The sequence below is a fragment of the Agelaius tricolor genome, unplaced genomic scaffold, assembly GCF_023055355.1.
Source record: "Agelaius tricolor isolate 1412-34295 unplaced genomic scaffold, bAgeTri1.0.p SCAF_18, whole genome shotgun sequence".
NCBI lineage: Eukaryota > Metazoa > Chordata > Aves > Passeriformes > Icteridae > Agelaius > Agelaius tricolor.
In genome coordinates this window covers 18,193,965-18,210,491 of record NW_027269278.1, presented here as the reverse complement: position 1 = coordinate 18,210,491, position 16,527 = coordinate 18,193,965, and the positions used below count along the sequence as shown (strand labels likewise).

Sequence of the window (16,527 nt, the reverse complement as noted above, 5' to 3'; positions counted from 1 at the left end):
CCTAAAGGTGGTTTGTTTCAGAGTTAATTCCTCTGAAACCCCAGGAATCTCAGGGAAGCTTTCCAAAGGTACAAGAGCTGTTTTTCTGAGGGAGCCTCATCCCCACTGGAGTTGGCTGAGCCATTGGATCAGTGTCTCTCGAAGATGCAGTAGCAGTTGAAGTTATTGTACTGTTAAAGCAATACAGAAATGCTTGTTGGAACCAGGGTGTTGTGTTTTAGATAAAAGCACCTCCATGTGCTTTTCATTTGAAAACTTAAGGCTTTGTGAATGTCAGCATCCCCTGTTATTTGGAGTTAAAAGCTTGTTTGGTGTGTGTGTGATTGCACCTGTATGGGGTCTGCACCCTGGGAGCGCTGCTTTGGTTTGTTTCTCTGGTGCTTGCTGCTGAAAAAGCTGATTATAAACCTGAGACTCAGGTAAATGAAGTTGTACCCCAGTGAGGTCTTCTCAGTAATGTCTGATTGAAATGGATCTTTTTTTTTTTTTCCTTTATGTTAATATTTTTTAAAGGTGGGACTGTTGGATTGACTGGTCATCTGATGGGTTGAAAGGATTGGCTGATGAACTTTCATTTTTTCCTACCCTATCCTGCGTCTAGCTTTGTCAGATTTTTGTCTCTGATACGTTCTGTTCAGGTGCCCATAGCTTTGAAACCTTTCCTAGCTGCAGCTCAAAAAGCATTTTTTTATATTTTTATATTGTTTGATTTCATCAATAATATGGGAAACTGATTGCCATACCCGTTCTCTCTCACCTCCTGTGTAATTATGCTTATGTAAGGATATAAGGACTTAGGGACTAATACATAGTCTTAAAACTGAATTAAGCACCTGTTTTCTTCAGGTACTGAGTAGAGTGAGCTCACCTCCAAACCCAGCATGCAGTGAGTTCTGCCTTTCCCACATTTCAGTAGTAAACACCCAGTAATTTTCCCATGAGGAATACTACAGCTCTCCTACTGGAACAGTCTTCAGATGGCTTCAAAACCTGTTGCAGCTGTGAATGCAATATGCACTCCATTGAGTAAATCTTGAGTAATGACCATAGTTAAAATGTTGATCTGAGCTGTTGTGACATCTTCTAAATCAGGAAAAGAAAAGAGTTTCCCATCAGGAAAGCTTTTAATACTTTTCAGAAGGAATGTTGGGATTGCTGCAGTAAGTTCAGCCCTGGGGACGCAGGAGGAGCTCTCGGAGGAGAGGGATGGTGGGGAGGGCTCGGGGTCTGTCTGTCCCTGTCGTGGTGGCTGCGGGAGAGAGGTAAACAGCCCATTAATGAAGTTTACAGATGGAGTTTAATTGGGAGGGGCTCCCAGGGCTGCTCAGGAAGAGAAAATACACAAAGAGGCAGAGACGAACAATGTGGCCAGGAAACAGCGCGAGGTTCAGCGAGGAAGGAATAGAGCTTCCTTCAGCTGGCAGGGAGGGGAGAGGACAGAGGAAAGTGCATAAAAAATACCAGGAGCCCCGGAGAGGGACAGAAGGCGAGAGCTAAAAGTATCATGGGGGGAAAAAGCACACCACAAAGGAGCCCAAAGCCCCAAGGTGAGAATCGCCTGCAAAGGCGGGGTGTGGGCAACAGGAGGGATGTGGTGAAACATCTTTATAGTCTTGTGTGACATGGTTGCCAAGTGGAAATAAAAGCAGGTAATAACCTACTGTGTGTGCATGTTATAGCAGAAATTGTATCTGTAATTGCTTAACAGTGTTGACAAAAGTAATTACAGCCCTCTCCTGGCTAATTCAATAAAGTTGACTTAAAATGCCTTGGAAATGACATACAATATACACGTCATACAGGTCTGGGGTGCTACTCCTTGCTTGGCCTTCTGAGAATATTACACAAGTTTCTGTGGCTGATTTCGTGTCAATAAACAAACTTAGGACGTGCTTTTCTTCCTGTTCGTGCAGGGAAGAGTGGTTTCGTATTTGTTCTTTGCATCCCCTGTGTCAGGGGCCAGTTAAAATGAAGTGGAATTGAGTTCTGAAGGGCGGTAAAAGTAAGAGTTTGGGAAATGCTTTTTAAACAGATTCACTCAGTTTTAAGCTCTGTTATGTAGACACACAGATCTGAATATGAAAGATAAAATGCACCAAGAACTAAATGTGAAACAGGAAGAAAAGCTTTTTGTAGGGTTTGGGGGGAGACCTCAGCCTCTCCCTCAGGGCCCTGAGCCATCACCGTGCTCGTCCGTCAGCAACTCTCTGATTTTTAAGTCACCGGGGATTTTGAATTTGCTCCGTGTCTTTCCTGTAAGAATTCCTGTTCCCTCTGTAAGATGGTACAAAGGAACCTCTTCCCTTTAAAGTGACGTTGGTGCTCATGACTAAACAGGGAGCACGATCCACACGAGCTGGCGCTGCACCGCAGGCCCGTGGCGCTGACAGCAGCTTGCAGTCGTCATCCTTGTGACTAAGATCTCAAAATCATCACCAGTATTTTTGTCTTCCAGCAAAGTACCCAGGATATGATGTTTTTATTGGGGTTTGTTTGTTTTTCATGCTCTTGGAAGCCGTCACAAAAGCTGATTCCGTCCTGGCAGGTTTATTGTAGCAAAGCCCAGTCTCCCTTCCCGCTGCTCTTCTCATTAAAGCTGGCTCAGGCTCCTCCTCGGCTCTTTCTTTAGCTGATGATGAAAATAAGTGGCTGTAACAATGAATTTCCCTCTCAGGGGATCCAAACATACTGAATACATACCTGGAATGAGAGTGGAAACACGGTGAGTTTAGTAAACAGTGTGAAAACAACAGGCATGAACCTTCAGTACAGATTCCTGTTGGTAAATGCAGATTATTTGTGTAATGACTTCATTTCATGCCACATCCATGTGGAAACAAACCACCACAGTTTATGGGCCTCTCTTGTGCCAAACAGAAGGGTGTCTTCAGTACTGGGGCAGTAACTTCTGCGGGTTAAATCTTTTCATTGTCGGTTGTAGGTTGAGCACTGGCTAAAGCAAATGACCAGTGTGCCCATTGCCCATCCAAAATTTCAGGAATATTCTACTGTTAAAAATACAGTTCTCATTCACCAGTTGATTTATTTTGGGGGAAAAAGTTTGCTTTCCTTCCTACATATATTGGGAATATAACAGGCACGTTTTAAACCACAAGGTGGATTTTGATTCTTCAGTAGTTTCTGCTAATAGCAAACGTCATTTGAGAGTATTTTTCTTGCTTACGTGCCTTGTTTAAACTCTGTTTTGGCTGTTTTCTTTTTGGTCCACTGGTGTTTTTTGAGCTTCTGGACTCCTGTTCAAAGTTTAAAGAACAATAACCAGTCAAATGTAAAATAATGTCAATTGAACCAACTGATGACTCAACAGTCAACCAAGTCATCCTGGCCCTGCACCAAATGGACCGAGGCCAAAACCTAAAGTTGGCACCGTCCCCATCCCTGTTCTCCATAGATCTGCACTGAAGCAGAGCCCAGAGTGCAACAGGCTGGTTAATATTCCATAATGGAGTGCTGCACGTGTGAGTGTGTGCCTCCCATCAAGGGAGCTGGGCAGGACCTGGGTCTGCAGGGCTCCCTCCAGAGGGACGGGGAAACAAATGGGGAAACGAGGAAATGGGGAAATGGGGTTTGTGCTCCGGGGAATTCAGCAGCCTCGCCTGCTTCAGTATCACCTCTCCTCTGAGCAGAGCTTCCTGGAAAGGCTGGAGAAGGAATGAAGGAAAAATAATTCCTTTCTGCTTCTCTTGCCCTCTCTTCATCATTTCCTTCTCCTCTTCTTCCTGCTCAGAGTTAAGGTGTTATTTCTGCTCTGTTATTTGTGTTTGAGTTACATTACTTTTAGTTTCTTTTTTTATATTTCTACTGATATTTGTTGTTGTAAAGCAGGAATTAGCTCTGCAGTGCAGCTAAAAGCATGAGCTGGTGAATAGGTCTGTGTGTCCACATTGATACAGCTTCAGTCCTGACCACTGTTCCACTGGCAGCAGGAGAGTCTTGATTTTGTTGTGTTTTTTCAGAATAGAAGAAATGAACTTCCTAATTGCAGCTCTAAATTTATTTATGTCTTGATGGTTATTTGACTGTGGAAGGACTCTACTGCAGCTTTGAGGCTTTTGGAGAAGAGAAGGCTCCAAGGGACCTTGAAACCCCTTCCAGTGCAGAAAGGGGCTCCAAGAGAGCTGGAGAGGGACTTTGGACAAGGGGGAATGGCTTCCCACTGCCAGGGAGCGGGGCTAGATGGGATCCTGAGGGTGGGCAGGCCCTGGCACAGGTGCCCAGAGCAGCTGGGGCTGCCCTGCATCCCTGGCAGTGCCCCAGGCCAGGCTGGAAGGGCTTGGAGCAGCCTGGGACAGTGGAAGGTGTCCCTGCCATGGCAGGGGATCTTTAAGATCCTTTCCAATCCAGACCATTCTGGGATTCTGTGATTCTCCTGCAGTTTACTTTAATCTTTTACTGCCTTTCTTTCTGTATCATTAATATTTTTCCATGTATGTTAGAATCAGCTTTCCAGATGTGTCTCTCCTTTCCTAGCAGCATCGTTTTGGCAGCCTGCACACAGTCCTGTGATTGACACGAGCACTGGACACGGCTCATGCTGAGGTCATTAATGGAACAAATCCTGTTTAATATTTTAAGTTGAGTTCCTCTGGTACAACATTAATGTGTGCTGGAATAAGGGGTCAGATCCGATCTATGCTGACTGTGGAGGAAGAGCCAAAATGCTGGGGCTGCTCTGAGCTCATGAATCTCTTGTGATCACCACAGAATGTCTCAGTGCAGTTCTGCTGCTGTTGAATTCCAAGTGCTGGCCCATGGAACTGGTGTGTGAAAGGGTCAGTGTTTAGACAATACATTTTTGGGCAGTTAGTTTAGCTCTTGGTTAGTTTGCAAGGTTCAGAAAACTAAAAACCTGCTTCCAAGAAAGGTAGAGCAGCTCTGAGGCTGCTGAGATCTGAAACAGAACCCCAGAATCCACAGGAGTTGGAAAAGACTTTTAACGTTATCCAGTCCAAGCTGTGCCTGATCCCCACCCTGTCCCCAGCCCAGAGCCCCCAGTGCCACCTCCAGCCCTTCCTTGGGCACTCCAGGGATGGGCACCCCAACCCTCCCTGGGCAGTTCCAGTGCCTGAGCCCCTTTTCCATGGGGAAATTCCTGCAGTGCCCACCCTGTGCCTGCCCTGAGCCCCCTTTCCATGGGGAAATTCCTGCAGTGCCCACCCTGAGCCTGCCCTGAGCCCTTTTTCCATGGGGAAATTCCTGCAGTGCCCACCCTGAGCCTGCCCTGAGCACCCTTTCCATGGGGAAATTCCTGCTGTGCCCACCCTGAGCCTGCCCTGAGTCCCCTTTCCATGGGGAAATTCCTGCTGTGCCCACCCTGAGCCTGCCCTGAGCCCCCTTTCCATGGGGAAATTCCTGCTGTGCCCACCCTGAGCCTGCCTGGCCCAGCCTGAGGCCGTTCCCTCTGCTCCTGTCCCTGTCCCCTCCTGTCAAGAGCTGTGCAGAGCCACAAGGGCCCCCCTGAGCCTTCTTTTAACCAGGCTGAGACATTTCTTGGGATGCACTGAAAATTTAAAAAAACTCTAATTCTACTCAGACCTTTGCATTTTATTGTAAAGTGCATTATTTTGCAGCTATCCTGGTCCTAGCTCACCTCAGCCTGTGAGCACAGAACGTGTCCCTGTGCCTGCAGGTTTGAGATGATCCACAGGCTGTAAATACAGGTAGATCAAATCGCTCTTTTGTCATCCAGCAGAGCTTAAACAATTGGTATGGCCCAGGATGATTGGATTCCATATTTTTATGCAAAGTTTGTATTTGAGAACAGAGGTACTGGCTTCTGTCTGGGTCTCTTTCTTTGCTGCCTCTTTATTTAGGGAAGGAAGGGTGAACAATGAAATTTAAAAAGCAGCACAAAGCTTTGGAAAAGTATGCCTAAATTGATTCATATAGAAATGAATTCTACCCTTGAAGGTAAGACTTTTTGGCCGCTTTACTGGAGCACTGTAATAAATATAAAAGTTTAGAACATATAATTTAATTATCATATTCTGGCCATAAATGCTTTAGGTCTGTAGTACATTTGAAATCCCAAGAGCTCTGGCTGAGGTTGCAGCTGCAACATCAATTACCATTTATCCATTCCAAGAAAGCTTTGCCTGTGCCCTTGAAGCCTTTACGTTCTGGAGAGGCTCCAGCGGGAGCGCGGCCGCTGCTCCAGCGTCACTCGCGGTGATGCCAAGATGGGAGCGGGCGCCATTTCACAGCGGGGCCAGGGCTGGCCTCGGGCTGGGGCCTGTGGAGCTGCCAGCCCCTCCTGGTGCTCCCAGGGAGCTGCAGTGCCCTGGGCAGGGTGGGTGCTCCTCAGGGGTTGGGCATGGCCGTGGTGCAGGCTGGACGCGCCGCTGGCCCTGAGGAGCCCTGGCTGCCAGGGCAGCTTTGCTCTCCATGTGTCGTGTTGGCAATCTGCAGATTCCTGCCCTGCTTCCATGCTGTTGGCATTTGCCAGCACTATTTGTCTGCCTGTACAAGCCCTCAAATCCTGCAGCCAGCTCTAGTTGTGTGAAGGTAAAAGGTAAAAGGTGTGTTCTGGGATAGGGGATGATCCTGAGACTTTGCTGCTTGAGGAATCTCTCGTATTTTAAATTTTTCTGTTATAACCGTGGCATCCCCTAGCAGCATGTACTGTGGCAGGGTCAGGAGGAGGGACAGCCCCTCTGTCTGTGCACCAGGAGCTGCTGTGCCACGAGTTTCTGGCTCTGGCAGTGAAGGAAATTCGGCCGAGGCCTTCCACAGTGCCACATCCCTCCCGGTGCCATTATCTTGGCCGTGTCACAGATGTGCTGCACAAAGCGAGACCGTTAGTTCAGCATCTGATTTCCTGGCTTATCAGGGGTTTTTTAATACAGTGTTTATCTGGGTGTGCGATAAAGGAAACTGTGTTAATCGTCCTGGTTCTCAGAGCAGCTGGAAACCAGAAATGCTGAGGGCTTTTCTGTACAGGCTTTGGTTAAATACTCTGGAGTGGATTTTTCATTTGTTGTGGCATCATTGAGGACATGCTTGTTGTCAAGACCTGCACTCCTACCAAAACCATCCAGATCTCCATTTTAAACAGAAAATAGGAAAGAGAGCTGAAGAGTGGGTGGGTCTGTGAGGAAGTTACGTGGAGGGAGGATTTGTGGCTCTGTGAGCAGTCAGCACCCCAGGACACCTTGGCTTGGGGTCTGTCCCCATGGCAGTCTGTGCCTCTGCAGTGGCTCTGTGCCCCCTCTGTGGCACCCGGCCAGCCAGGGCTGGCTCTGTGTCTGCAGAGCTCAGGCAGCCTGGGAGGAAAACCTGGGTTCTTACCAATTTTCAGTCTCTTCAGAATGAAGTGAAAACATTTCGAGAGACAGAAGAGGCCAATGGTTCAGGTTCTCAGCAAAATGCCTTTCTGGAATTATTTCCAACTGGCAAACACACTTCTGTTTTAATAGTCATGACAGGTCTAGTGTCAACAGCCTTGGACTGAAATTTCTTCCTGCTTGAATTCAAAACTACTTCCCTGCCTAAGAGGATATAAAAATAATTAATAGTTTCTCTAGTTAATGAAGAAATAAATAAACAATTCAAAATATGTAATCAGGCAGTGTCCACAGCCTAGTGTTTACATTGTTCTCATTGCTTGAAGATAAGGAGGAGGCCCAGATGGCAATGACTTTGAAAATGGTTTCTTTACTCTTAGTTTGGTGATACCACTTACACCAATGAGTAACTTGCTTTTGAGAATCCATTCCCAGTGGTTGGTTCAGTTGAGCTGCAGAGCCAGCATGTGTGGTGGGCCATGTTTTGGTGTCTGGGGGTGTGAGGAGTGACCTCCTGTTTGGACAGAATGTGGTCCAGGCTGACCATCCCTTTCCCACACTGGTGAAGAGGGGCGCAGGCTGGCAATGGTCGGTAATTTTGGCTCCTCAAAGTTCCACTTGCCGTTGTCTCACTAGAGTTGTCTTTCATAGGGTCAGAGAATCTGCAATGGTTTGGGTTGGGAGGGACCTTGAGGATCAACACGTCCCACCCCTGTGTGTCCCTGTCTGTGTGTCCATGTGTCCTGTCTGTGTGTCCCTGTCTGTGTGGCTCTGTCCGTGTGTCCATGTCCCCCATCTGTGTGTCCTTGTCCGTGTGTCCATGTCCCCCTGTCTGTCTGTCCCTGTGTGCCTCTGTCCATGTGTCCGTGTGTCCCTGTGTCCCCCTGTCTGTGTATCCCTGTCTGTGTGTCCTTGTCCGTGTGACCGTGTCCCCCTGTCTGTGTGTCCGTGTCCGTGTCCCCCCATCTGTGTGTCCCTGTCCGTGTGTCCATGTCCCCCGTCTGTGTGTCCCTGTCAATGTGTCTGTGTGTTCCTGTTGTGTGTCCCTGTCCGTGTGTCCCTGTCCGTGTCCCCCCATCTGTGTGTTCCTGTCTGTGTGTCCCTGTTCAAGTGTCTGTGTCTGTGTCTGTGTCCCTCTGTCTGTGTGTTCCTGTCCGTGTGTCCATGTGTCCATGTCCATGTCCTCCTGTCCATGTGTCCATGTCTGTGTGTCGCTGTCCATGTGTCCCTGTGTGTCGCTGTCCATGTGTCCCTGTCCGTGTGTCCCTGTGTGTCGCTGTCCATGTGTCCCTGTGTGTCCCTGTCCGTGTGTCCCTGTGTGTCCCTGTCCATGTGTCCCTGTCCATGTGTCCATGTGTCCCTGTGTGTCGCTGTCCATGTGTCCCTGTGTGTCCCTGTCCGTGTGTCGCTGTCCGCGTGTCCCTGTCCGTGTGTCCCTGTGTGTCGCTGTCTGTGTGTCCCTGTGTGTCCCTGTCCGTGTGTCCCTGTGTGTCGCTGTCCATGTGTCCCTGTCCGTGTGTCCCTGTGTGTCCCTGTCCGTGTGTCCCTGTCCGTGTGTCCCTGTGTGTCCCTGTCCGTGTGTCCCTGTCCATGTGTCCCTGTCCATGTGTCCCTGTCCGTGTGTCGCTGTCCGTGTGTCCCGCTGCCCAGGCTGTGTCTGTCCGTCCCCGGACAGGAGCCCTCCCCAGCCGTTGCCACGCCCGCCTGCTGCAGGTGACCCTTGAGCCGGGGTTGAAGTCCCTGGTGAATGATTAACCCTGGAATGGCTTTAATTAAACACCTGGATTTCTGCACAGCTCGTTACCGGGGCGCCATCTTCGTTAAGCCTTCCCATTTTCCCCCTTCATCACAATTGCCCATTTCACCCCCTTAATTAAGGTTTCCCATTTTGCCCCCACACTTTCTGTTGACTGGAGATGATAAACACATCTATACAAATAAATAAAATCAGATTGTGTATGAATAGCTTCTGAAAAATACATGGGAATGTACTAAGTTTAGTACCCCATACCAATACCTTGCCTCCCAAAATGAAATTTAATCAAAGGTTTTACGAAGTTTTGGAAGGCTGAAAATTGGGAGATTTTTTTCCTCTCTCATCTATGCTGCTTGATTTTTTCTTTTATCTAGATGAGACTCATAGTTTATTAGGGTTTGTTGAGTTGAAAGTAGTTTCTGTAAATACTGAAAGGTGTTCCATTATTATATTACCTCAGAGTGTAATTTCCCTGCCTTACCTCTTCCTTAGGAAGTGGTCATTTGCCTTTTGCTGTGTATAACTGTGTAGGTGAAGATGTACACTGCGTGTGGCTCGTGCAGGAGCCCTGCAGCCCCTCCTGGTGCTGCTCCACAGCGGGGCTGGCTGGCAGCTCTCCCACAGTCAGTGAATATTGCGCTTATCTGATACAGCCAGGCTGGGGAGATATGCCTGCAGCCCGGATTGGATTGCTGGCTACTGCTGTATTAATCAATGTAATCATTTATTTTTAGTTTTAGATGTCATATCATCTGTTTTCTTTCTCGTATTACATTTTCTGTGGTGCTGGTACAGAAAATGAGCCCCGTTTAAAAATTAAAGGTGACTGAAAAGTTTCAGTGGAATATGTTTGGCACTGTCATGGTTTCCCTGACAGCTAATGAATGTTTCCTTAAAAATGCTTTTGTCAGAAATTCGAGAGGTATAAAGAGTTTTATTTTTGTATCTAAATTAGCTGTCTTCAAAACTATACATAGAAAGATGTTTCCATCTTTTTAATAATTTTAATGAAGCGAAGTTCTCAAGTGCTATATTCCTTATTTAAACTCATAGCTCCTAGCCCGTACTTCAGTGTTTAATCTGAAATATTTATTATTAGAAAAGGAGCTATTGGGCCTAAAGTTTTAGAGAAAATAAGGCATCTTAGAGTAGCCAGATAGTGACTGCTCCTTGTAGAAGGGGTATTGCTTGGTTTTGAGGTAAGTGTTGGGGTTTTTATTTGGGTTTTTTTTTGTATATGGTGGTCTAAAAGTAGAGAAACAATTTCTTCTTCCAAACGTGTCAGTGAGCTGGGGAGAGAAGAAAAAAAATGAAAGAAGAAAGTAATACGTGCATCACATGAAAGGAAGCAAAGCTTTGAGGTCAAAATTACTTGTCTGATGATCAGACAGGAAAGCTGTGAAAGAGCAAAGAACCAAGGGTGGCTCTCAAGCCTGAGGTTCTCCTCTGGTCTCTGGGCTCCTTCTGAGATCTCCATGGAGCAGCAGAGCTGGGCAGAGGCAGCAGAGCAGGAGCAGAGGTGGATCCTCCTCAGGATCCTCCTGAGCTGCCTTGCCAGGAGGCCCCGAGCTGCAGCTCTGTGCTCAGAGGGACGGGGCAGTGCCCCTCCAGCCCTCCAGAGCTGCTCCTGGAGCTCTGTGCCCCTGAGGAGGGCAGGCCTGCTGGGCCTCTCACTAAAGATGTGTGTTCCTAGGCACATGGACTTGGTGGGACTGGCTTGGGTTTCATTCTGCCATGGCTCCAGTGCTGCGGGGTGCGTTGTGCAACCAGAGGGGTTTATCAGAGCTCTTTCAAAGAAGGGTAATTAACTGGAAGAGCCAGGAAAGCCATGCCACGGGTGATGAGCAGGGGTGCAGTCCCTCAGTGAGCCCTCTCCAGCTGACAGACACGTTGTGGGGGCTGGCAGCCTCGTGGCAGAGCCACGGAGGAGAAGTGTTGAGCATTCCAGAGATGCTTCTGAGCGCAGAGCAGCGATGTGACAGATTCGAGTTCTTTTCCAAGTTCTGGAAAGAAGCATGCTTCCCTTTGGGAAAAGAGGGGCCTTTTTCTTCCCTTTTTCCTCAAGTTTGACTCATTCTCCTCCATTCCTGCTGCCAGCCTTTCCTGCTGAGGGCTCTGCACCACTCTTGTTCTGGTCTTACTCTGCTCTCCTCTTCCCACTTCTCTTGCAGCACGTTGAAGCTGTTGCTGTGTTCCTGTCTGGTGTTTTCTCTTCTGCTCAGCCTCTCTGCTCTGAGACACAGCTCAGCTTCTCCCCACCTCAGACTCTGCTTTTAGGGGGTTTGCACATCCCTTAGGTCTTTGCCTGCCAGTGCTGTCTCATTTTTTCCCCCTAATGCAAGTAATTTTCACTTCTCTCTGCCTTCTGGTTCCATTTTTGTCAAAGTGAGAACTTCATTGACACATTTATTGTGGTTTGACTTTGATCCCTCTGTGTTTGAGTGGGAGGATCCTGCTCCTTGTGTTTTGCTTGCCTCAGTCCCTGTAGGAAAGGACAAGCACAATGGCAAAGTCCTTTGGATGGCTGGATGGACCATTTCTCAGGTGCTCCCTGGGGATGGGACATATGGACCTGTGCAAAAGCAGAGCTCTCAGGTGTTGGAATGTCTTAATTTGGGATGGAATTTTAAGGTTTGCGTGAGCGTGTTGGAGCTGTGGTTTTTTTTAAATGTGTGACCAAATCTGGTCAGACTTCCTTGAGGAGGGGAAAAGGAATTTTCCATGCAAAAGCCATCCCACATACAAATGCTAAACCCACATCAGGGAACGTGGATGGTCTGGAGAGTTTCCAAGGCGAGGCACCAAAACCTTAAATAAAAGTGTCATTTTTCTAGCTTCATCTGGAGAGTGGCTGGAACCCTGGTGAACAGGATTTTCTGTGAAAATCAGTTTCAAGTGAAGCAGGCAATATAGAAATCATGTTTTAGGCGTCTCAAACGTAGCTGGGAATCACAGAATAGCTGGGGTTGGAAGGGACCTCTGGAGATCGTCCAATCCAGCCTCCTGCCCAGGCAGGGTCACCTGGAGCAGGGGACACAGGAGCGTGTCCAGGTGGGTTTGGGATGTGTCCAGAGAGGGACACTCCCTGAGCTCCTGGGCAGCTCTTCCAGTACCTGCCACCCTCCTTGGAAGGGAGTTCTTCCTCACGTGGAGGAGGATGAACTCAACCTGTGGGCCTTTGCAGGGCTGTGGGGCAGTGCCTGGCTGGTCTGGAGGATCAGGGTTGGTCTGTAAGAGTGCATGCAGCTCTCTTCAGGCCAGAGGAGATAAGCCACCCTAAGAGCAGCCCCTGAGCCCTGGCCCAGCACTGCTGGGTCAGCCCTGAGGATTAGGAGCAGCTCCAAGGTGATTAGGATGGATTGTTTGTTGTTCCAAGAGGGATTTGGGTTTTTTCCTTAACAAACCGATCCTTCATTTGTAGCTGGGCTGGGTGTTTACATCCAGGTCCTGAAATGAAGGATATTTCACTCTTCTCCTGAACTGCTGGGGTGAAACCATCACTCGTTACTGTGAATATTTGTTGCTATATGGCCCAATTTGCACGGCTTCTTGCATAACAGCATCCCAGTGGAGCCGCCGGTGGTGCTGCTGGGAAGGGAGCCCTTGTGCAGACTGCAGGGAATGTGGCAGTAATGGAAACAATATGGAGTAAGAGCGTGTTTAAAGAGTCAATTTTAAAGGCTGGGATAATTGTGCAAGAAACTTGGCTTCAGAAACGTGTAAGGGAAGGAATCTTGATGCAGCCAAATAGGCCGTGAAAAATCCATACAGCTTTTCTGGGGTTTTACAGAAGTCCTTGTTTAACTGTTTCTGGTGCTCTCTGTGTGCAGAACTGCCCCGCCAAGCTGTTCCTGGCAGGTGCCAGCCCTGTGCTCGCCTCTATCCCAATTAAAGGTATTTCTCTGCTTTGTTTCAGCCCTGGAATGAGGTCAGATGTAAGCTCTTCTCCATCCACAACCTCAGCAACTACGGGACCACCTCCCAAGCTCTGCCTGGTGTGCTCCGACGAGGCCTCGGGGTGCCACTACGGTGTCCTGACGTGTGGCAGCTGCAAAGTCTTCTTCAAAAGGGCAGTGGAAGGTAGGACCTCCTGATAAATATGATAATAAATATGAGATCCCCACGCACACCATCCATTTTCAAACCCAGCATCCATGGTTTTGCGAGAATCCTACTGAACAGCCCACCCATTAGATCACTGATCTTGTCATGGTAAATCACATTGATAATGGTGCATTATCCAAAGCGTGGATTCCATTCACATTGATAAAATGCTCCCATTCACTCAGTGTAAAAGAATTTATTGTTGTTTTGGCTTTTGTCTCTTTCATTTTCTTTCACTGTTGTTTTTGTTTATTTGTCCCGTTTTATACAGATATTTGTCTGTGTGCTATGGATTTGTAAAGTTTGTAATTTTTCAATTTATGGTTAGTCGGTTTGTATAGAAAACTTACATGGAACTTGGTGAATTGGTTGTGTGTGAGGGTATTGTAGTTTTCCTGTAAACAATGTTGGTTGAATTGCATCCATGTCCCTGGGTGTTATTTGCAGGGACACTGGGTACCAGGGGCGTGTGTGGGATTGGATCACTGAGATTTCTGTCCAGTTGTGATTAGAGAAAACCATTCTGGAAAACAGAGATGATGGAAAACTAATGTGAATGAGGGCTGTGTGGATTTTGGGTGCGTCAACAGCCATTTTGTGAGGGACCAGGTTGTACCTCAAGGTCTGACTGTGCTTCAGTATCACATGCAGAAAAACTGGAGCATATTCCCAGTGTTTCTGAGGTGATTCCTCAGGTCTGAAGAGCATCATTCCTAGTTCTGGCCCTCAGGGTTTCCTGTCTTGTGCCTCCCTCATGCAGCCCTCTCTGAACCAGGCTCTTTCTGCTGACATTTGTGCAAGCTGGGGTCACTGGAGGAGAGGGAAGGCTCTTTGACAAAGACAAGGCACCATTCAGTCCTCAGCAGCAGCACTTCCCCCAGTTCTGGCTCACCATGGGGAGCTCCATGGAAGGGCAGAGCCCCTCGGAGGGATCAGCAGAGTCAAGTTCATGTGGTGGTTTCTGCTGGTCACAAAGGGCTGTTGGCTCTGTGGCAGCTGAGGTATAACAGGGCAGTACGAGCTCAAGTGCAAAGCAGATAATCATCTGTACCTTTGATTAAAACATGGTCACCAGAGATCCCTCAGAAGACAGTTTGTAAGGCAGCTGGACAGGTGCCACAGCCATGGGTTTGCCTGTTCTCAAGCTTAAATAAATCACAAAAGTATTGATACAGGAAGGAATCGCCCCAGTGATTCCTTTTGGGTTTGACACACCATAAATCAACTGTCTTGGTATTAAAAGTGTAAGCAGGCTTGTGGCAATAGTTCCTGGAGTCTCACCTCTGCTTCCATTTTGACTGTGCCACAAATTATCCCACTTCTCACAGAATCCCAGAACCATTAAGGTTGGAAAAGACCTCCAGGTTCATCAAGTGGAGCCTTTGATGGATCACCACCGTGTCAGCTGGGCCACAGCACCAAGGACTGAGCACCCTAAACCCATTCCATGACAGGGATGTGCAGGACTGCTTCCAGGATCCGTTAGTCCTAGTCCTCACTTTAAGGAACAAATAATTCGGTTTTGTCTTTTATAGGCATTTTTCTTATTAGGAACACATGTAAAAAGAATTTGTTTCTGCAATATCCTTTTTATTAGTGGCTGCCAGGCACCTGTTAGTGCTCAGATCAAGCTGACTCTGCACACTCATTCTCCGTCCTTTAGCCAAAGCCCTTTTTTCCACCTTTGCCTCCAGGCCTCTGTACTGTGACAGAAATAGTCACAGAAACTGGAAGTGTCAGTGTCTAGAAGTCAGTATAGAGTGCATTTTTTCAGCAAAGAGTAGAACTAGAGGAGAAGAGGAAGGTTGAAGGTGGAACAGCAGCTGTCGATTTATGTGCAGCTCTTCAGGCAGCCAGGTCTTTCTCCAGGAGCCCAGGCTGGCCAGAGATAGCTTTTTCTCTTCTGATTTCGTGGTGTTTCAGAGCCCAGAGCCCTTGTGACTGAGTTTGTCCAGCCCCAGCCCTGCTCAGCTCCCAGCCCTTCAGCCAATGTACCAACCTGGATCCCCCAGCTCCTCACACTCCCTCCCTGCAGGCTCCCCAGCACCTCCCTCCTGCTTTGCTCCAGATCAGCCTTCTTCGGCAGCACTTCCCATTCCATCTTCCAGACTCTTTTCTCTGCAATTCCCAACCTTTTTTAGGCTGCTGTGCTCAAATGGGCACAGAGCTGTTGGTGCCACAGTGCGTCAGAGCCCCGGTGCCAGCGGGGCTGTGGGCGGGATGGGGATGGGGATGGGGATGGGGATGGGGATGGGATTGGGATTGGGATTGGGATTGGGATTGGGGATGGGGATGGCATTGGCCAGCCTCTGAAAAATGCCCCTGTGTGCCCCAGATCTCCCTGGAAACTCCTGCCTTGGCTCACTCCTGGTTTTTAGCAGAGTATTTGTGGAGTGCCTGGGCTTGAGCAGCAGAGAGAACTGGAGCACATTCCTTTGGCTGCTGGCACAGCCCTGGGCAGCAGGAGGACGTGGAGCACCAACTTCCCCTCATTCTCCCCCAAAATGGTCATGGGACAAGAGACTTTGGTGTAGCATAATACAAAGAAATGGTGTAGCTTGGTCCTAGAAAAGGCAAGAATAGGTGAGCAGTAAATACAAGAAGCCAAGCATTTGTGGAGAGGAAGCTCTTTGTTAGGAATAGAATGGAGCAGCTCAGGAGCAGCCTCACCTGAGTGCCTGTGTTAATGTGGGAAACTGTGGTCTCATCACACAGGAGGGACAGGGAGCTGTTGTTGTCTCTGCTGCACTGCAGTGCTGGCACATGGGCATCAGTTCATGTTCTGTGTGTCTTTCTGTGTGTTAGGATGCTAATGGCAACCAGAATGGTGAGTGGAGGATCTGTTGTCTGAATTAATCAAACACAAAGCTGGCACAAGGGTCAGGAAGGCTCCTCTTCCCTGAGTGGAAGAGGTGGGGCAGTCATTCAGAAAAACATTCCTTGGAATATCAGCTTGAGACGCTTCACAGGAGAAGTTTGGCCAAAGCCATAGGAATGAACTCTGCCTGCCCATAATTTTCACAGCTGACTTGTAAGAAATTCCTTCTCCAAGCTGTTTTCCTGTGAGAAAACTCTTGGACTCTGTTGTTAATAATTCAGTATTTGGAAAATCTGTTTGTTTCTCACAATATTGTACTGTCAGTACTTTGCAATACAGAGTAAAAGCCCAGGCTGCAGCTTTCTGCCCTCTGGAAAAACATGCTCCTTGACCCCTGTCTGGGAGAAGGATCTATTCTTTGGTAATACCTTTCCCTAAATAAGTTACATTCAGACATTCATTCACTCACATAAGTCATATAATTAAGAATAGATACTTCTGTTGCCCTGCTCTAGGCAGCTAAGCAATACAGTTATTTTAATGCA

General features: G+C 48.0%; 1 protein-coding gene across 2 annotated transcripts in view; it reads left to right on the top strand.

The window, feature by feature from the left end:
• The window catches only part of NR3C1 (nuclear receptor subfamily 3 group C member 1), a 64,094-nt gene that overhangs the window by 25,742 nt on the left and 21,825 nt on the right, over positions 1 to 16,527 (top strand). For both annotated transcript variants that reach the window (XM_071443670.1, XM_071443671.1), the window contains exon 3: positions 12,977 to 13,140. In XM_071443670.1, the coding sequence (XP_071299771.1) occupies positions 12,977 to 13,140 (164 nt within the window). The remainder of the gene's footprint in view (positions 1 to 12,976; positions 13,141 to 16,527) is intronic.